The sequence below is a fragment of the Triturus cristatus genome, chromosome 2_1, assembly GCF_964204655.1.
Source record: "Triturus cristatus chromosome 2_1, aTriCri1.1, whole genome shotgun sequence".
NCBI lineage: Eukaryota > Metazoa > Chordata > Amphibia > Caudata > Salamandridae > Triturus > Triturus cristatus.
The window spans coordinates 1,039,489,879-1,039,512,287 of NC_140581.1; the positions used below are offsets into that span (position 1 = coordinate 1,039,489,879).

General features: G+C 42.7%; 1 protein-coding gene across 2 annotated transcripts in view; it reads left to right on the plus strand.

Annotated features, from left to right (window-relative positions):
- The first annotated feature begins 10,504 nt into the window (after window positions 1-10,504).
- Window positions 10,505-22,409, plus strand: part of LOC146866308 (uncharacterized) — a 33,805-nt gene continuing 21,900 nt past the window's right edge. The window contains exons 1-3 of one of the 2 annotated variants that reach the window (XM_085635334.1): window positions 10,505-10,839; window positions 21,860-21,928; window positions 22,053-22,100. In XM_085635334.1, the coding sequence (XP_085491460.1) occupies window positions 21,875-21,928; window positions 22,053-22,100 (102 nt within the window). In that variant the 5' untranslated portion in view covers window positions 10,505-10,839; window positions 21,860-21,874. The remainder of the gene's footprint in view (window positions 10,840-21,859; window positions 21,929-22,052; window positions 22,101-22,409) is intronic. The other variant, XM_085635343.1, reaches the window with a different exon arrangement.

Consider the following 22,409-nt stretch of genomic DNA (forward strand, 5'->3'; position numbering starts at 1 on the left):
TTCTTTAGTGGTCAAGGTCCGACCGAGCTCAACTTCTCACTGCCTTGGGCCCACTGACTTAACCACCGGTTCTGGGGGACGCAAGATGTGGTAGAGTTCCGTGATAATTCACTTTGTGGATTGTTTCGAGAGCAGCCAGCACTCATACCAAGTGAGGGACCTCTCTGCCCCCCAGGCGGATTTGGGGTTGCATAGCCCAGTGTCGTATTTGCAAATAATGGTAGCGTTCCGTTTTGGGTATGCCAAAGTCAGTCTTAAAATACTCAAAGGATTGGGGACCCTCTGCATCGAAAAAATGACCTACAGACCTGCACCCTGCTGAGTTCCAATGGCTAAATGCTTCCCAATTGAGGCCCGTAGAGAAGTCCAGGTTTTCGGTAATAGGAGTGAGGGGTCCTCCAACCTTTTAAAAACAGAGGTACCTCTCAAAGAGGCTTTCACCACCAACCTGATACTACCTTATGACAACCCTGCAAATTCCTTGCTATCACACTGGCTTCACAGTAACATGCGACTGCACTGAATGCTCTAAAACAATTTTTTAACCTCATGATGCCAACAAAGATAGTAAATCGTCCTGCCAGCATAGCTGTGCAAGTAGATTGTGAGCAGACAAACGTGCACCTGATGCAGTGATTATGAGCAGACACCAGCACCATCTGACCTCGTCCACCTGCTTTACATCTTGTGAAAGGAGTGGCAATAAACTATCTTGTAAAAAAAAACAGCTCCTGTAATAACTAAATATTAGGCTCTCTGATTGGAGCAATATAAAGTGTCTTGTCAAACTAAGCTGATTAGGACTGCTTAGAAGAAGTACACACATCCAACAAGCTCAGACACTCCATGTACTTAGTTATGGCCTAGCTCAAAACAATATATATTTCAAACTACATGTCAATAGTCAAGCACGCAACTTCCAACAGCACACACAAGACAGAACATTATACATGTTTCTAATACAACACAAATATCCCATATATTTTCCTTGTTATGAGCACCCCAATGGAGGTGAAGTATTTACTGCACATAACAAATGGCACCACTAATAGATGTGATATTTAGTAGATATAGTAAATACATCCAATTTCACGTTTTTCTCTTGAAAGTGTGTTCCACACCAAACTGTGCATGTATTGACATTTACTGTGCATTTTTCGACAGGTACAATTTAGCAGGTTTTACCTGCCAAACTTTACCTGGGGAAAGTTGCAGAGATAGTATATTTACACACATCTTATAGTTCTGATCCCTGAGCAACCAGGTGTTTGTGCTTGGAATGGAATACATTTGTACACTTGTAATCAGGTTCACAGTTGGGTATTACCATGAACACAACAATGTCCATCAAACATAATGTACTATCCTACAATAGAATATATCTGGTGAAATCTTTGAAACAGTAATAAACGCATAGCAAATGAACAACTATGGTCCAGATGTATGAAATTCCCATTTGCAAAATTGGTCGTAAATAGAGCTCCAAATTTTTGTGAATGAAAAATAAATTTGCAACCCGATCTATGTACTGATAGGTCGGTTGACAAAATTCTGAATCATAGTGGGTCACAATCCAAACTATCTCATTAATATTCATGAGGTAGTTCACAAATTCTGATTTATTACTATTGGATGTTGGGGTCAACAGACCACTACTGTGTTTGTGATCGCATTTAAATAAAGTAAACTTCTTTTTGATGCAGCCTGTTTTACCTAAAGGAAATGGACTTCATTTAAAAAGAACCTTCTTTTTTAAAGTTTATTTAGGATTTGGCAGTTGTCCCATAGTTCACCACCTATTCACCCAAAAAACTTTTTTTTTACATTCCCAAAAGAAGGGGTCCCTTTCTGCGAATGTGTTACCACCTCAACTAAAGAGTCTCTAACTTTTCAATGTTTTGCATCCAGATTTTGGACACAAAACATTGATACATGCCATAAAGAATAACTACTTAGAGAGGACCCATAAAAATTCCTCTTTCAAATTGTGATTTGCTGTGCCTTTCTAAACCCATTTTGCAATGTGGTAATCTGATTCTGAATCACATATTGGTTTTAAAAGGTACTAAAAATCCCTTTAGTGGTCAGAAAACCTATGATTTTGCGGATCGCACGCTTTGCAACTGCTACTTGACTTTGGACATCTGGCCCTATCTTGCTAACAAGGCATTTAACAGTACTTCCTTCATGAGCTGCCCACCACTCACTCAAATATGCCAGACAATGGGCATGGATACCGACGTAAAGGACCCCTACGCAATTTCAAACTTCCATTCAGTCTCACCCATCATGCTCGTAATTTTTTTATGCTGACTGAGATTGAATATTAAAAAATATATTTGGGACAGTAAAAGACAGATGGACATGTTATTGGGAATATCTGCTCACCCCACTACCACTGGTCTCTCTCTTATCCACACCCTTCGTCATTGATTTTTTGTGTTTTGCAGTCTAACGTTCGGATTTTGCGAAGAGGTACTGAACTCAAAAGGCATAGAAAAAACTTTTTTCACATCAAATTGCCTTGAGGTAAAATGTGACATGACAGTCACTCGAATGAGGAAAAGTGCCCTTTATATCAGTCATCTGCTGTCGCATTCTTCGATTTTTTTTATTTTATTACAGTAATGCTCTTGTCCACCCTAAGCAGCACTTAATAAATTACTTGAGCCTACCCTAAGGAAGAGGTGAATTTTCAGTCACACTGCTTGTTACAATAATGACCAAAATCCTAAGCAAACTCAGAGACACTCATCTCAGCCTTAACTCAATTTGGAGCAGAAGTCAAGTCCTCCTTTCACCAACTATAGCTGTTCAAAGGAATGTTACAATTCATACCTGATGAAGCGGAAATCGAAGTTTATTTGTAGGGGTGCATTATAATCACATGTGTAGAGCGCACCCGCATATAATCCTTTGTCGTATTAATGTGAAGTGCTGGAATTTTGAAACTGAATAAAATTAAACTTGATGTGTTAGACTATTGAATGGTAGCCTGGAGAATTAACATAAAAAGTGAACGTAACTAGCAGAAAACATTAAGGTGAAGAATTTGTGTTGTGTAACTGACCATCATTCATTTATTAAACGTGTTTTTAATTTGTCATTTACATGTAGGTAGACATATTAACTGAATTTGCCTTATTTTTCTATGCAAATTCGTAAAGCTCACATGCCATTTTCTAAAGTTAGCTGAATCTTGTGGGCCTGAAATGCATTTTCCCTGGAAGCTCTTGCTTTGGAAATAACAGTTGAATTTCATGTGTGCTGTGGAATTTGTTCTTTATCATGTTTTGTGTTGCAGGTGGAAGAAGCACTCTTGTTAGCTAGAATAATGTCTTTGTTTTTCTAGTCAGGCAAGAAGAGGAAACCGTTACATCGTACGGTCTGAATCGATAAAGGAAGGCCATTGTCCTCTGCACAGGAAAAGGCTTGGGAACTAGGACAAATGTGTTGAGAAGAAGAACACTGTTGTCCCATGGAAAACTACCTCTAGAACGGTACCCAGAGCGGATGGCATGACCTGCAAAGAATCTTGGGGAAGTTCTCTCCAATATTGTGTTGTTGGGAGTAGGGAAAGTGCCCACTTCTCCTTCTGCCTTCTGAGAGAGAGCGCCTTAGAACAAGCTCTGTCTCAATAGTTTTATGCTATCTGACCCATTGGGTGGGGAGGCTTCTTAGGAAGACTCCACTTGCGGACACCTTCATTCTTTCCCCTGAAGATGCTTAATTAGGGATGCCACTTTAGTGTTAGGGTAGGCATAGATTAATGCTTCATAGTAATCAACCCTCGATGCAGGGAAACTTGGACTCATGATCTTTGATCGTCTGTATTCTACTAATTGAATTAATCGTTTTGTTTATGCTACGTTGCTTACATTGGATACAAATGTTTGGCTTTATGCTGATACTGATGCATTTCTACACTCTTATTTTGGGGTGTCTTTATGTTCAGTTATTCTTGGCTCTGTAATAAATTAACTAACGTTACGCAGTTGTCTGTGGTTTCTATGTGCCCAGAGAAATTTCTGTTGAACTGATTGGCAATAATTAACTACTTTCTCCCCTCTACACTTACATGCTGCTAAAAAGACCCATCAGATTATGATTCTAGAGTAGGTCCAGAACGCACCTAAAAGATACTCTCCCGCAGTAGTCGGATCCTTATAAACTCTCACTCTACACCGATTTACTCTATCAAACCAGCAGCCTGCAAAAAGTGCAAACTTCAATTGTATGCCTCTTCTATGGCCCGTGCAAAAAGAACAATTGATGGACAGAATGCAGGACAATGTCATACATTCACCCCAGTACAGAGATCTGGTCCTAAATCCATCATTTTCTTGCTCACCATGCCATTCCAGTTTGGACCCAGCTATATGCAAATCAGTCTTGACCCTGCACCCAATAGGAACAGTCCAGCCCAAACTGCCAGGCCAGGTCCTCCCTGGACTGGAAACAAGCATCCTAGGACCAGTTTCGGGCTTTCAGCCCTCATCAGCCAGGATAGCTTGACTCCAGTGGAGTGGATGGCACAGGACCCACATCTGTGCATACCCATCCCACTCGGGGTGACAAATGCAAAAAGAACAATTGCTGGACAGAATGCAGAACAATGTCATACATTCACCTCAGTACAGACATCTGGGCCTAAATCCATCGTCTTTTTGCTCACATGCCATTCCAGTTTGTACCCAGCCATATGCAAATCAGTCTTGATCCTGCGCCCAATGGGAACAGTCCAGCCCGAACTGCCAGGCCAGGTCCTCCCTGGACTGAAAACAAGCATCCTAGGACCGGTTTTGGGCTTTCAGCCCTCATCAGCCAGAATAGCTTGACTCCAGTGCCATGGAGAGTACGGGAAACACGTCTGGGCATACCCGTCCCACTCAGGGTAACAAATGCAAAAAGTACAATTGATGGACAGAATGCAGAAAAATGTAATACATTCACCCCAGTACAGAGATGTGGGCTCACCATGCCATATGGGGTGGCATGGTGAGCAAAAAAATTATGGATTTAGCTCAGATCTCTTGACTGGGGGTGAATGTTTTGATTTGTTCTGCATTCCGTCCATCAATTGCGTTTATTTTGCTTCCTCGCCCTAAGTGCGCCGGGTATGCCCAGACGTGGGTTCTGGGCTCGTTGTGCCACTGGATTCAAGCCATCCTGGCTGAATTGGGGTGAAACCCCAAAACTGGTCCTAGGATGCTTGTTTCCAGTCCAGGGAGGACCTGGCTTGGCAGTTCGGGCTGGACTGCTCCCATGAGGCACAGGGTCAAGACTGATTTGCATATTGCCAGGTCTAAACTGGGGTGGCATGGTGAGCAAAAGAATGATGGATTTAACCTAGTTCTCTTGACTGGGGGTGAATGTTTTGATTTGTTCTGCATTCCGTCCATCAATTGTGTTTCTTTTGTCATCTACAGCCTGGGCAAAACCAAAAACATCACTCAGCATCGCATAATTGTCCGGTGGCTGGTGGTAAACGACAGTCACTTCCACAACTCTCTACCCCCTGCCTAAATGTCTTAGTCTCAGCACAAAAACCAAGAAATGCACCTTTTTCAATCTCCTCTCAGCCCCTAAAACGAAATTCAGGCACCTTGATGGCGAAATATCAGTAGCAGGACATCACCCGTCACCTGGAACAAACTCGCTCAACAATTACAAAACACCAGCAATTTCCTCACATTCAAAAGAATTGCTTTTCTGAATCTCTCTTTGTTACATCGGCAGTTCTTATCACACCTCACCTACTCCTTAGCACATAGGAGCTATACAGTCATGAAGTGTGGGCTATGCAAGTTTTATATGCATCTAAATACATATTTCTCATCTTTATGATTCGCGTCATATCATTTCTGTGTTTTACGAAGAGAAAAGAATGTGAGACACACATTTGGACAAATTGGCAAGTAATTAGGGTGACCAGATTCTCAAAACAAACAAGCATTTACAATGCAACGGTCTCGGCATTGTTAAAGTTAGAGCTATTGGCATTGCTCATGACATTATTTTGGTTTAAGTTTTTAAAACATTTAAAGACTTTTTCACATCTAAACGTGGGCGATGGAGGCTTATGACTATCAACAGGGAATCCATGCACCGTCTCCAGCAAAATGTATTGTCCAAACGAGTGGTCTGTATTTGAGATTTCAGGTCAAGGGACTAGTATGATTAGTGCAGGAGTTCCAGTGTGAAAGGAACCTCGGGGTGTCAGGGCCCCACTGCACCCCAATTATGGCTTTCTTTTACTTCCCAAACAGTGTGCCCAGTTTCCTTCCTTGCTTTTGGGATCACAGCATCCTTGCTACTGCTGATGGGGGGGGGGGGGGGGGGTCGAGGGGTGGCAGGTTTAAGACTAACTATATATTTTTATAATCGTAAACGTCATGAACTCATAAGAAAGGTGGACAGCTGCAGGTCATGCAACTGTGGGTGTGTTAAGAGCAGCCCGTGAATAGCCTGTTGGATTGGTCCTGCAGCTATCTGCACGTCAGAGTGTTTCCAAAGGGCAAGTAAATAAATGCAACAAAATACAGTTTTCAGAGGCTTGACATATTTAACGAAAAAAAAAACACAGCTGGAAACGTGCTGCATCCGATTCTACAGAACATTAGAGAAGCTATGGTATCAAGACACCTACAGTGAAATAGTCTACTCGACAGGCGTCACTCTATAGTCATATTTACTCTTGTAACACCCCCCCCCCTCCCCACCCCCCCAGGATATAGAAGTCCATCTACTACACGATAGAACGGGGAAAGTAGGCTATGAAAAAAAACAAAAGATGTATTGCATGTCCCATTGTTGTCCTTGAAAATGAAAATATTGAAGAATGAATACACATGGGACACTACAATTCTGAAATGTCAGCTGGGATATAGCCAATCGCCTCTATGAATTCCTGCAAGTGACAGCAATAGGCCAGAGGAGCTTTACATTTTAGATTACGTCCCATGACGTCTACGCTGCTGTTTGATCTTTTATTTGGTGCAACCTTCAATAATTTATAGATCACAGCTGACATTACAACTATCGTTTAAAATGAGGAATTTGGGGGTAATAAGAAACAGAGTGCGCTCGCTTTTAAGTTTTCACCTAGCCATATAAATCTTCCATTGACGAGAATCGGGTTGAAAGGGCTGCTTTTTACGACTTCCATGTCACACGTGCTCATTTTGTCAGTCTCCAAAGCGGGGCAGGGTGCGATCACCGTCTTCCAAGTGTCGCTTCTCACTGCAGACCACATCAGGCAATCTGAAGCCAATTTTCAGGTCATTTTCATGATGACAGGTAGAGCTCAGCTTGAGTTTCATTAGCCGTTTTACGGCGCACGAATCAGAGAAGGAAACGCAGAAGTCTTTCGGAGCCAACTAAGTAAATTCAACGGGGAGTTAAGGGTTCAGCTGACGAGACCCGAGTTTGATTTTACAACGTGGGATTTAGGAGGGGAGGCGGGGGGAGGGATGCAACAGTTTAATTACTGCAACGTAAAGATGTGAGGAGAACACTGAAAACAAACTTTAACAAACACGTATTTTAATAAAATGGCCCAGGCGCGTCGGAAAGGTAGCCGAAGAAATTGCAGCAGTGCTGAAAATTAGAAACCTGCCGTTTATTGACTTTATTTGAGAATGCAATGCATCTACACATCAAACAAGCCGAAAATCACACAGCAAGCAAACCCCAGGAACGAGCTGCCATGTTAAAAGTTGAAGTGCGGTGGGCGCCGTGTTGATGAAAGAAAACACGCTACGCTCCTCCGGAAGTGGCCGGCATACTGCCGCCATGCCAGTAATAAAGTCGTGATGCTAATTTAAAGGAATCTTTTCTTAGCAATCAATTAAGACTTAAAATTGAAAGGACATTTTTTTTTTTACCTTTGAACACGTGATTTTAACAGGCTGAGTTAATCAAATCATGACGGTGAGTCCACCCGTCCTGCGCCTCTGCTGGAAAGCGTAAAGGCACACAAAACAAGCCGAAAAACACACAGCAAGCAAACCCCAGGAACGAGCTGCCATGCTAAAAGTTGAAGTGCGGTGGGCGCCGTGTTGATGAAAGAAAACACGCTACGCTCCTCCGGAAGGGGCCGGCATACTGCCGCCATGCCAGTATTAAATAAAATAAAAAATACAAACACGCCCACCAGCGAAACAAGCACACCACTGCCTTTCTCCGAGGCGAAGCAGAAATGCCTCGGAGAAAGGCAGCAGCGTTTCCGGATTCGGGGGCGTGTTTTTCTTTTCTCTCCTCTTGCCATTGGCTGGAGGAGATAATGAGAAAAGTAGCAAAAAACACTCCCCCGAATCTGAAAAGGACGGGGCCTGTTCGGAGAGACAAACCTCTTCTTCAATGGCTGGCCAGCATTCAAGAGGCCAGCCAATAGAGAAGAGGTAAAAAAAAGGGGCGGGTTAAAGCCCCACTCCAAAACGTTAAATCTCGGAGCGAGACTGCGCAAGCGCAGCCTTCGAGCCGAGACCTAAAAACGGGGACAGGTCATATACAGAGAAGTAGGACTACGGTTTGCAGTAACCATCGACATAAAAGTAAGACTATTTGACAGCTGTCATAGACATAGAAAAAGGACTACAATGACAGCTCCCTCCACAGACCGAGATGAAGCATTACAGACAACAAATCGCGGTCCTTTATTGGCACCCCTCTACTTTACACAGCAGCATTAGTACTTTTTATTACATTTACACTTTTAAGGACTAAAGCATATATTTGCCAAAAATCAATAAAACATGCAGGCTAGCAAACGCCAGATTTACTAGCTTTATCAATGCTCGTTTCTATAGCTGCACGTCAGCACCACGTAAAGTACAACTCACCAATGTTGCTTAGTTGCTCATGAGAGAAAAGCATGGGAGGTAAACTGCGGAATGCTAAATTGCCAAATGGCAGCCATGGACCAATGTACAAAAAAAAACACTTCTCTCCAGGTATTACTGCCTTAGGGTCTTAAGGGTGGCAAAGGCTGGCCGACCACACAGTCCTCCCACATTTGCGTGGTCACTGCTGGGATGTCATGTTACCTTACTGGGGTATGTATAGTGCACTCTAGCAATTGGTATCATCTCATAGTGCAATAGTGTGAAGACCTGAGCAAAAAGCTCGAGCAGCGCTGCTCGCCTCTTCCACAGGCGTTAACCCTGCTCCTTTAAGTCCTTTCCAGCTAAACCGTTTGCCGTGATCTGAAAGGTCAGTCAAACGGTCAAGTCATAGCTTTGATATGGAGAACACAGAGCATGCATCAATTGGTTATGAATAAAACATGCAATGAGCAATGCATTAATCCTTGCACGGTATGCATAAGGGCTACTGAAAAGTTTGTATGGCTATGAATACAAGCTACAGGACGAAGAAATATTGTTTCATCCAAAGTAGAAACTTTGGCTGGCACGATGACGTAGGTGGTGCTGCGTGTAAAATGTCTCTCTTCAAAGGATTTCCCTTCTTGTTACAGTGCTCGCCTCAGTGACGACACATGCCGTAAACAGTGCAAAGAGAGCATGCGTGCGCATGCTCAGCCGGAACAATGAAAAACAGGAACATTTCTGTGTTTAACCTGGACACTGTTGGAAAACAGGGACATTTGAGTCACTTGGAGAAAAGTGTCGGGACACGGGGACACTTCTCCAAAAACGGGGACCGTCCTGGGAAAACGGGGACGTCTGGTCACCCTAGGCAAGTTACCCCTGCATCACACACCCATTTGAGCATCCAGACATCAACATGACTGTCCCTTAACATGACGTGACCTACGGATGAAACACTTCATTTTAAAAGGATCTGGGACCGCATGATTATACAGAGCAATAATCCATGGATGTGATGATAGATGTACACACCCAAATCCCTCACATCACCCTGCAAGTGTATGAGCAAGAGTAGGAGAGGAGTGGCTGCAATGTGTCTGCATTTAATTTCGCTAACTAGGGGAAACATTAAAGAAACAACGATTCCGTTGGATTGGCTTCTCTTTCCCATCCTGAAACTCTATGATCCATGCAGAACTACCAAACGTTATCAGTAGACATTCGTCACTGGTTTTACCCAATCAGCACGTGATGCTGAGACATGTCTGATGATGCCTGTTTGATAGATGGGTACTTTCAACTAAGAGGAAAGTTCCTGCTACGTAAATATAGGATAAAGTGAAATTCCCACCCACAGAGGTAACCAAAAGCTTCCGTAATATAACTTCTCTTCCTTTGAGCTGAATATCCTTAATTATATTCCCCGTGCTCTTTTCCAGGCTCCATGCAGCCGCATTCACAAAACATCCCAAGATACACACTGCTCACTTGAGGCCATTTCGGGTTTACGAGCGGGTCAGGCGCCGGGGCGTGTTTGCCCACCGTCCTATTCCAGTGCATAGATTAAACACACGCCTTGACAGGAAACGGTAAGCCAGCCATCCTGGTCACGACAGATTCCTCTTGCGTGGGATGTAATTGTTTAAATACTACATGTATAGGAAGAGAGTAAATTTAGAAGTGAAAATAAAGCCTCGGCCAGGGCTCTCATTAAATACAAACATGTCTAGTCAATTCCCAACCACAGAAGCGTTTTAGGTGCAAGACTGCTCTCAGGCGGAGCGGAAGCGTGGGTGTGCAAGCTTCCTGGTGATATTTAGCGACGTTGTTCCTACACATCAGCGTGCTGATTGGCTGTTGGTTATCAGAAGCAGAGTTTAAATTCAAGCAGTGTTTGCTACATTCTAAAATACAAAAGCCAGGGTGCGATACAGGACTCTGACAAGCATCAAAAAGGAATCTGCTGAGGTGGTACCTGCGGGGAGATCCTGCGAGTTTGGCACAAGAGGTAAAACTTCCCTGATACTGTGGTTTATCGTCCTGTGTGTGGCTTAAGGGAATGTCTGGGCATTGTTGATGGATCTGGGGAGAGGTGATGTGGTTTTGTAATAGTAGATCCTGCGGATAAGTACAACAAGTGTGCCTACGCCTGATTCATATGGCCCGGTTGGTGCTCTGGTTGATCTGATACACTAGACGTGAGTCATAGTAACGTTTTATTTGTTACCATTGTTGTGTTTCTGTTTTTTAAACGTTGACACTGTCAGGCTGTTGATAAAGCCTTAAATGCACACATCAGGTTAAAATACACACAAAAAAGAGATTTTCTAAGGAAAAAAACAGTCAAACCTACTTCTTTGCAGAAGAATTGTCCTGTAGAATATTTCTTCGTGGAAATATCACTTGCAGTAGAATCTTTGCAAAGGCCACAAACTGCAGCTTCATGAAAATGAAATATTTGCCAGCCTTTGAGCCAAATTAAAATCATTGCACACTGTTAATATTATTATTCTGTAAAAAATGTTATTTACTCCCTGCAATTTACCCGCCTGGTGATTTACCTGGATGTCAATTCCAAGGGATGCGGCAATGCCAGGGATTATTTCCTGGTACTCACAACCCTGGCTTTTCACTTGCGTTTGTACCCATACACTCACTGCACTCTCTGTTGCAGCCATTGAAAGCCACGTACAGGAACTTCCTCAATGTCAAGATCGACACAGAGTCAGATAAATTGCTATAGACACACGTAGAATCGGAGATTGTTATTATTATTATGGAGTTCTTGTATAGCGCTTGGCTACCTTAACAGGGTTTTGCAGCACTTGCTGAAAAGGATAAAGATAGGATAAGAAATGATATTGTGTCAGGACTGTTGAGGTCTCTTACTGTAGTATGACTTTTTTAGTAGTTTTATATAACTAAACGGTTGCATCAACCACATGAATGCACCTGGCAAGATAATAATACTTTCTAGATATGACTATCACATATTTATACAAGTAAATAGTGTTGATGGTTTGGGATTATTGCCCAGTTTCTCTTTAAGGGTCTTTGTCGTTGCCTGCCCAAGAGTCAATTTGAAAAATGTATACATTGATATTGGGTCTCAGAGTTTCTTAAAGTGTGTTGCTCGCCCAAGAATATGAGTGGAAGCCGGATAGAGACACATGGCGGATGCCACAGTTTAGTGGCTCGCACAAGGAGTATTCACGTACTTCACTGTACACTCCTATGACCAATTTACCAAATATTTGCTATATTTTTTGTAAAGTCCCATAAAGATGACAGTGCACCACTCATCTCAACAGCAGTTTGATAGCTTGACGTGTCAATCTGGGAGAGGTCGTTTTTGTACCACTGTTGTGCTCAATTCTACTTGCGATCCCACCAGATCATGGCGCCTGGTACCCTGGCATTTTAGTGAGAAAGTCACCGGAGCAGTAGTGTTGTTTCCTCCTGAGCCTTGGAGGACTAGTTGTAAATCGTATGCATAGGATCATCAACAACACACATTATAGCTAGCACTATGTATTTCACTGAATAAAGTGCAATTTATGCCTGGTCTGGAACACTTGGGTTGAAGTGCTTCTATTAATATAACTCAGTGGGTTGGGTGTATTTAGTCGGGCAGTCACAGGTTCAAAATCTGATGGTATTTACATTCCTTAACTGGCTCAGTCGACAAGTGGAGTAGTACCAACAAATTGGGGTTGTGTAGCGCTTTGAGTCAGCAAACCTGCGGCAGGAAGTGGTGCTTAAATTAGCATCCCAATCACATTTTACTCAAAACTGATTATTGTTTAGTTTTTCTGCCCCGTGTGTCATTTGATATCTTTTAGTAACCATCATCTGCTTCACTACAATGATCAATTTCTGGAGACCAACCACACCTGCTGCTAGACAGCAAAACAACAAACTTTTATTTAGAGCCAGAACTTTATCTGTCTGGGATTGGTTTCTCTTTTCGAAGCATGTCAGTCACACTTTTGTGTGTCTTCGCCGCAGGTCTGGTGCTCATTACTGCTGTGGGATCCAAGCTGGTGTAGATAGGAAACCCTTTCACTTCCTCGCTCTCATGTTTAATGTCTGCATTGCTGTCACTCCAAGCTGTGCTGCTCTTCTACGTCACTTGTGATGCACTACTACCCAGGACTACGAGAGCTCCGATATTAAAACACTAATCATGATAAAGCAATTCATTTAAGACATGAAAGAACATATAAAACAGGTGCGGAAGAATAAGATTGCAAACAATAATCAGTTGCATGGCCCCCGTAGCTTATTCTGATCTCTTCTCACTGACACCAGTGCTTAATTTGTGCCGGTGGTTGCACATGGTGGGCACTGGCAGTCAGTTTTTTGACGTCAGGACTTATTTTTCATCTTCCTCTTCCGACTTTGACTGAAAGGCATAAAAGAGAGAATTAAGGGGAAGACGGAGAGAGAAAAACAGTGGCAAAGAGAGAAATCATGTTTGTACAAAAAGCTGCAAGGGTGCGTTAAAGAGAAAGGAGGTCTGTGGTGGTGAAAGTAAGGCATTATGTAGAACTGTCTCTAGGTAGACATGTTATTCAGCTAGCCTGGCTTTTGGCAGCACAGGCGGGGGTTTGCTAAGAAAACTGTTGGAGCCCCTGAACTTATTTTATTTCTTCGTAATCATTTATGTATTACCATTTGTGTACTGTCTTACACAAGCTGCTAATATTGCCCAGTTTCTGACCAATCAACAGAAACAAAATCTTATATCAAGGACATAAAGGCCTTGGCAGTCATAGCATGATGCCTAATCTGTACATGACCATAATGCTTCCTGCTGTGCACAGGGGACCTCAGGCTATGATGAACCTATGTAATGAATTCCTTGTCCAGTTTAGCATCGCAACATGTCACTGGAAAGAGGTGGCAGGAGGTTTCCCACACTATCAGTGTGGCTCAAACAACACAAAGCGTGGCTAACAGTGGAAGGATCCATCCATAGGCATGGGAGAATGCATGACCAAAAGGGGGCATTTTGGTCTAAGTACACGCCATACAAATTGCTTGAATGATAACTGCCTATGTCTAAAGGTGCTGAATTAAATAATGGCTTTAGATGGACCGGATTTACAGTGACTTCCGCTGTCCTTCGGTGTCACATTTGTTGTAATGACCCACAGATTAATAGAAATAGCTAATGAAGAGGCTGGTGATGATACTTCATCCACACATGAGCTAAAGAGAATAAGGCGATAACACCAAGAGCTTTTTATTTGCCTTTATGTCATAGCTACTCAAGAGGTCAAGAGCCTCTGATTGATCCTATCAGATTTCACTTTGATGTTCACAAAATGCATGCATTTTCAATATTGAGGGGCTATGGGTTGTATGTGATTTGTTTTCTTTTTTTAGGGAACCTTGCTTGAATTTCTTTTAACATGATCCTCAAATCAGATTTTCAGTCTTCTGAAAAGTACAGTATTAAATATGCTTAATGTTCTGAAGAAGGGCATCCCACCACCTATAATTACCTTTATGTCCACTCACTTTCCTCGAAGCAGTGATTTGAGAACTGTTTGATTTCCATTGTGGTGGGGTACGTACCAAGATGTTATGACAATGGAAATGCACAGACAACTTTGCCCCAAATCCCTATATAGCATTATTTCAGATAAATAGTTTCAATAGCTGTTTTCATGCCTCGAAAATGTTTCCACTGCTAATGTCATCACGTATAGCAACCAATTTCATAAATTATTTTTTTTAAAACCTACATTTTATAATAGCCAATGGGCTTTCTGTTTAAGTTTTCGGACACATATTATTTTATGTTGTGTTGGCATTAAGGGTGGGATTCCGAGTGGGGTTGTTTTTTGTCCAGTATTTAACCCCCTACTCCAGAGTTACCAATACTGGGGGCAGAAATACTTCCATTTGCAGGATTTGAGGAAATAAAACATGGTAGTAGGCGTTTCTCAAAAGTGTCTTCCTGATATAATATTACACATAGGGCTAACTGTACCTGTTTGTGCCAGGCCCCATTACTGATAATGCACTGCCCATAGGGCAGCAGCAAAATCTTGTCTGCCCTAAGGGCAGCACATTAGTGAACAACATAGGGTCTAGTTGAACTAGCCACTTCATTTTTCACTGTGCTGGTGGCACACACTTGCACTTCAAACTGGGGCAAGAGATCTCCCTGTAGATGTGTGCAGTAAATGACTGCAACGGGGCAACAGCAGAGTGTGTGGGGTGGTCTATGAGACCCCTTTTTCACATCTTCAGAGGACTGCACCACCGTTTTCTGGTGCACAGTCACTGTGCCGCTCAACTGCCTCTTTCCCTCTACACTTGCATCTACAAACAGAAAGGGTCGAGAGACAAAGAGAATTTATTGATTCGCTGGGAACACCCTGTTAAAATGGCGCTGGCACTATATGTGCGCCAGCGCTATCTGTATTACAGAAGGAGCCGCACAAATGTCTCTTACCCGGTCTGCAATACTGCAGTGCCCCAGGAGTGCAAAAGAAGGGTGCACATGGTTGTTGCACCTCTGGAGTACTGTACATAATATGGCTCCTGTAATTTCAACTGAAGATTTCGGCTGTTGACATACCACAACGTGCAATCCAGATGGGGAACTGACTCCCATTCAGGCACTTACACCCAATCACGGTACAGGCCTTTGAAGAGTTTCAGATATGGCATTAACATTTTTCATTCAGGAGTATCTGTCGTCTGCATGTATGCGCTTGAAGGACATCTGAAGGCATTTAGCAAATATGATAATCCGTTTTACATTTTAGTATCATGGGCAGATCATTTTCTTACATGTTACACTCTAAGTCCCCTTTCTTTCTCTACTTCTTGCTGTCCTCTTTTTCTTCAACTACAGACTGATGAAGTTCACAGAAAGAGTGTTTGCCTTTATAGCTGTAGCTGACCGCAGCTCAGAATTTGGAGTCAATTTGGAGTCTGGTTGATGCAGCCACACCCCCTGCCCCCCTCTTGTATTTCAATGAAAGAACGATTTGGCTGCATGCTGACAAGCTTGAAATTATTAACACGGCTGGTCACTCAATTTTAAAATAGTGCTGTAAAAATAAGAATATGGTTTGAAAAGTTGTTCCATGCAGCGTGCCAAGACCTGAGGGCCCAGCAAGGGAGTTCCCATGCTACCTCAAACCTCAGCCAGTGCAACGAAGGCCTGTAATTTCTGGAAAATCACAGCAGAAATAGCACCGAGCATCTTTCATCACTATCATTTGAGGGGAACGCCGTGTCCCTGTCAACACCAACATACCTATTTACAGCTTTCTTTCCCCGAAGTGTTTTCCTCGCGCTGCCGTGTGCGCCCAGCACCGCGGCGCTGTGTGTCATTATACCACACCTGGGGCTGTCTCGAGCAGGTCACGTGCCAGACACGTCACCAGGGCCCTCCTTTCGGCCCCTCGGCACACGTAACACGTTTACTCTGCCTACTGAGGTACCGTTTTTAACTTGGAGAGCTTCATTTGGGCAAGTGGTTGAATCTGAATAAAACAAGCAACCGCGGCCTACAGTTACCCAAAACCTAGCATAAAATTGCATGCTTTGACATCCCTCGGCAGTTCTGTACAAGCCAATTCGAAATTACAAGCGTGGGTGATATATAAAAAGTATTGGAGGGATCGGTGACTCCAAGGCCTTCATTTCTGGTGGCCTGTTAATTTTGATAGGTTCAGTGTCGCCCGGCAAGACATACTTTAGGGGCTCCTGTTGGAAACAACTTTGAATTGTATTACCCATTTTCTGCCAATTCAAGTCCGTGAAGCCAATCAAACATTCACAAATTGAGTCATTCTAAGAAGCTCAAATATGCCGTGCCTTTAAAAGGATAAAATGTTTATTATTCGTTTTGCCAATAGTTAAAAACAACAAAAAGGGTTTACAAAAAAAAAAGAAGAAAAAAAAGAAATAGACCTTGCTCAGGGCCCCGAAAAACTTAAATATTATTATGGGCAAAAAGAGACAGAGGGAGAGGTAGGCAGAGAGGAAAAAGGTTGACTTACAGAAATAGACAGAGGTGAGGCAGAGAATTACTTCACTTTACAAGGTGGCCCCTTGGAAGTTGGGGACCCTGGGCAATTGTTCATTTTGCCCATGCCTTAAAACGTCTCTGGGTGGGCTCACTAAGGATAGGTACTGGGCTGTATTGGAATTATAACCTTCCATGAACACCGCTGTGGGTAGTGTTCTACTGGAGATTTCACCAGCTACAAGCAGGAAAAATCCCTTGTGAAGCACTAGTGACAATCTAAAACACTTCCTCTAATCTTTACCCTTCCGTACTATATGAACAACCTCCCTTCTAAAAGACAACCCTCAAAGAGTCTAAGACAACCCTCAAAGAGTCTAACTTCAATTTAGCTGTGGTAGGGTGGTTTTAACATCTTTTGCGGAGCTATAATGGTGCCATCCATAGCGAATGCACCCTCTTCACTAGGCTGCAGGTACCTCCTTGTGACCCCCTAGCAGCCAATAGGAGCAGACAGAGGGCTTCACTTGCATATTTCTGGTGTACGGCAGCACCGCAAGCCTTCCTGCTGCGCTGCCCTACGTCAAAAGAAAAGGGCAGGAATGCGCCAGGCCTCTTCTAATGCGCTATCACACAAATGGCTGCCTAGTACCACGTTGAAATCAGGTTGTTTTCCTGCAGGAAGCGACACCTTCCTGCACAAAAATTACGCCATACTGGGGAGGCGTCAGGCTTTTGACGCATTCCCAGGTTTACAGCATGTTGTAAATCTGGGAAAGTGTCAAATGCCATTGGTGTTACATTGGAACACCTGCTGCAACAACCATGGTACGCCTCACACCATATCTGCAAGGCCATGAAAAGCCAGGCAGGGTGGCTCTCGGTGGCCATGTAGATATGATTGAGAGGCCCTGCCACGGTATATGAGGCCCTGAGTGTTGTACTGCACCTGATGATGTGTGATCTGCATAGCTTTAGAGGCTCCTGGAGGACATGAGGTGCGGCCACCTGTGGCAAGGCCCACTTGAAAAAGTGTGCGACCACCTGTGCCAAGGCCCACTTGAAAAAGTGTGCGAGTGCGTGCAGAATACATCTTTCCGGTCTCTGCTATTTCCTGTAGAATGTTAGACTCACATGAAGATACTATTGACCGAGAGCATCCCATTTTCATCACTGTGTAAATTTAAGACTGTGGAACATTATTTTTGTCTCAAAGTTCTGGAAATCCTCCCGGAGGAGCATAGAATAAAACAGCCATCAATAACAAACCATTTCATTGGCTCAGACAGCACGGAGCCCGTTATCACTGAAAGCACGCATATGTCTTTTGAAATAGCCCATAAAATAATATTGTGTGTGTTGGCGTCTGCACAGGTACTATGTTGAGTTGAGGCACCAGTGCGGTAGCAAGGATGGATTAGGGTCACCTGATAGTCTTTTTTCCTACTGACATTAAAGACATCCTGTACTGAGGTGATACGTGCTCAACATGTTCGTGGTGTGACTTTATTACCTCCCAATTTATAAAGAGAAAACTGTTCGGTATAGGCGCACTGACAAAACACTTTTACCACACGGTATTTCCTGTGGCAAATTGCGCAGGCAAATCAACAGCACGACGGAAACAAAATTCCCTTCTGATAAATGTCTTCCGTATTCAACGCACAGATCGCACAGTGCCTCTTGTGTCGTTTGAGAAGACTTTAGTGTGTAGTGCCGGATTATTTACTTCTGCGGAGTATCCCGGAAACCACGGCTGAATGTGAACAGGCAGAAACGCCGCTCTGGAGACAGTTATGTAATAATATTATTTCCCACAGCATAGACAACTGCATACCAGCGCAGCATTGCCTAGTAGGCCGCACTGACCTGAACCGAGCTGTCATTTCAATGATAAGAGTAACAATGCGCTGTGCATAAAAAGAGACCCGCTAAAATCCCAACCATTTACAATCCCAAAGTTATCTCAAGAGCACTATCTAAACTGCTTACACTCGATATTCTATGAACACACCTTGATGCAAATACATTATGCAGTATGCGCTGCACAAAAAAATAAGGAAATACAAAAATGGATAGATGAATGGATTTACGGGTAAATGAATAGTACAGGGATGAACAAACTGATGACTTAAGAGATGCAAGTTAGTTATATGCACTCCATGCATGGCCAGATCTATTTCTTCACGTTTTTGATGCTGAATACGCATGAGATGGCACTGGGATTGACAGGCACCGTTCTTAGCTTTGCAGCCTTTAAAGGCCCATAGTAGGGCTGACATCATGAAGTAACTAATACTTCAAGTCCCATCACTTTGATCTATGGTCACATTAGAGATATTGTCCCCCAAAGTTTAACTTAGGGTATTATAAACGCCTTTGAAGCTCAGGGCTGGAGTGTTCCGAGAAACAATGCTTTCCTGCTTTTAAAAAAAGCAAAACAAGCACTGGCAAAGTCAACAGATCTTGCCTTTGGTGACCTTTGTTTTGCCAATGGCTTTTAGCACTGCTCTACAGCAACCAAGATACAGTGAGGCATAGATAAAGAATAAGAATTATAAAAATCCTATGACGGCTTTGTCATTTTAAATGTAGGTTCACCATGCATGTGCACACCTACAACGCAGCTTCCTTTTCACTTTTATTTTGAAATCCGATTTGGAACATGGAGGGCATGGGTGGGGGAAGGAGAAAAGCAAACATACGAGAGAGAGAGAGCAGTTTCGAGATTGGGAGAGAAATACACTGTTAAGAAAGCAACAAGGGAGGAAAAGCATGCAATTGTAATTACATCATGAAGGGATGCGGGAGAGAAGCAAGTGGGAGGGAGAGAGCAACATAGAGCATGAAGGGGGAAAGAGAAGCAGACTAGGGAGACAGTTTGAAAACACATGCGTTCTTTTGGAGTCCTTGGACAAAATAAAAAAGTAATTCCCTACAAGTGAGCGGTGGAAGGTTAAAAGTAAATTGGGTATGTTCCAGGGGAGTGACAGACATAAGATGGACAAGGCAATCAATTCAAGAAGAAGCAGGCAAACAAGAGTGACAGTACAGCTGACCAATGAAAAACAATCGGCAGGCTGCAAGCCCTTCTATGGTCTTGGTAAGCCCACAATATGTTTTTCACAACCAGAAAGGGCTCACCCTAAAAACGAGAATCAGGAATAGCTGCTCATTGGAAGTCAGGAAGTTCTTACAATACACCTCAAGAATCAGAAACAACGCCCCAACAGTGAAAAGTCCCACAGTTATTGATGTTGACCTCTTAAAGGCAAAGCTAGCATGGCTATGCTATATCGATTAAAAAAAGGAGTGGTAAGGACTGTTTTTGTGTAAGTAGGGGACCGTAAGATACTTTGTGGTGATTCAAGGAAGGACCCCAGCCTGTGGCGCAACACAGGCCCCCGCAGCCCCTGCAGTGTGGGAGGGAGCCCCAAGCTGCAGAGCGGCCCCTCAGAATAGTACTCTGGCCCGAGAGCTCCTGATTAAATTCAGAGCAGGGACCCCTCTATATAACTTGCAGAGGGCCCCCTCACGTTTTGTTACGCCACCATCCCCAGCTTGCATCTGGAATGCATGCACCCCTGCCAAGTGATTGTCATAGCAAGCTCTGGATTTTTTACCCTTACCCTGCCTTTCCTGGTTGATTGTTCATTGGAAGGGCTATCCCTCACAGGATAACAGGTAGTTAAGTTAGTTAGCCTTCCCTGTTGTATACCATTGTTTTGGGTCTCCCAAGCGTGAACCTCTCAGCAGTACCCCACCGTCCTGCTACCATCTTGTAACAATGTACATGGAGCCATATTATGCATTGGTCAATAGACCTTGTGGCATTCGTTATACAAGCGATTCTTTCTAGCTCCATAACTGGTCATGATTAGAATATGTTGGGGAAAAAAAGTACAATATTGTTTTAATTATATGACATTCTGGGAGGTGACTTTCAGTTTGTTGGACGAGTGCATTCCCATTCAATACCATCTGTTTAAGTTCACACTCCAGACATTTTCTTTTGGATAGGGTGACCCAAAGAGAAGGGGTGGAGCTTATGAAACCTAGCATTAGAAAATATGTGATCCTTAAAACCTGTGACACAATGGAGCCATATCTAATGGGTAGTTTCACTTCGCATGAAAAATTTCTACTGACAAGGTTTAGGCTCAATATTTTTCACCACCTTTTAATCAGACCAAAGTTAGACAATTTTAATAAAACTGCGGCTCCCTGTGGCTGCGACGGAATGTCTCCACAGGACATGCTGCATTTTATTTTTTTATGTAAATTTTATGAATATCCGCGTAGACGTTACCTGGTTGGCCTGTTAAAAAAACTTAATTTTAATCAAATTAGACCAGCCCTTGTGTATCTTCAGCTCCTGTATAGTGATAGTGTCTTATATGTAGTAGAATTTTTTAAAATTAACTGTTAAAATGAGGAACTGCCTGGATCAATGATGCTGCAATGTCTACCTTATGATTAGTGCATTTACTGGAATACTTTTTAATATTTACCAAACCTGATAATATTTGCACTTTATATTTATTTTTAATTTTGCCATCTGCCTCATGTACCATGGATGTATTTAACTATGATTAATGATTAATATTTTATGTGTTGTATATGTGTACTTTTATGGTGTGAAATAACACCGAAATAAAGTTTGGATTGATGGATTGATGATGATAGTTAGCCTCCCCTGTTGTATACCATTGTTTTGGGTCTCCCAAGCACAAACCTCTCAGCAGTACCCCACCGTCCTGCTACCATCTTGTAACAATGTACATGGAGCCATATTATGCATTGGTCAATAGACCTTGCGGCATTCGTTACACAAGCGAGTCTTCCTAGCTCCATAACTGGTCATGATTAGAATATGTTGGGAAAAAAAGTACAAAATTGTTTTAATTATACGACATTCTGGGAGGTGACTTTCAGTTTGTTGGACGAGTGCATCCCCATTCAATACCATCTGTTTAAGTTCACACTCCAGACATTGTGTGGTGACTGACGCATTTTTTTGTTTTATTAACAGACATCACCAGCAGCAATGAAGGCGGCATTGCTTTTTGTCGGCCTCATTGGCTTTGTGTTGACGTTCCCTGTAAGTATTGGAACCCACCTCAACAATTCGTAGAAACCATCATGTAGTTTCACTGTCTCTGTTATGCTTAAACTATATGATCTAATCTGTGTTAATTTATGTACATATTTATTTGGTGTTTTAGGTGGACAAACATTCAGATGAACAGTCCCAAAGCTCAGAAGAGCTCCAGGTAGGAGCAGCCTAGATCATTTGAGGTGTTTTGAAGTGCTTAGATGTAACTGAAAGTTTTGCATCATGCATGTTCTTTTTCTTCCGTTGCATTGCTTTTACTACATTTCTGACTCACAGATGGAACGTTTTCAGATAAAATGTGAATTGCAAAATCAGTTTTGAAAAGCTGACAGAATATATAAACGTTTATAATTGAACAAAACGCTAAAATAAAGAAACCTGTAAGATGCAAAATTACTGTTTTCAATTATGATCAGCGCATGACAGAGTACTGAGGGGCATACTTACAAATGAATGGCGAAGCATG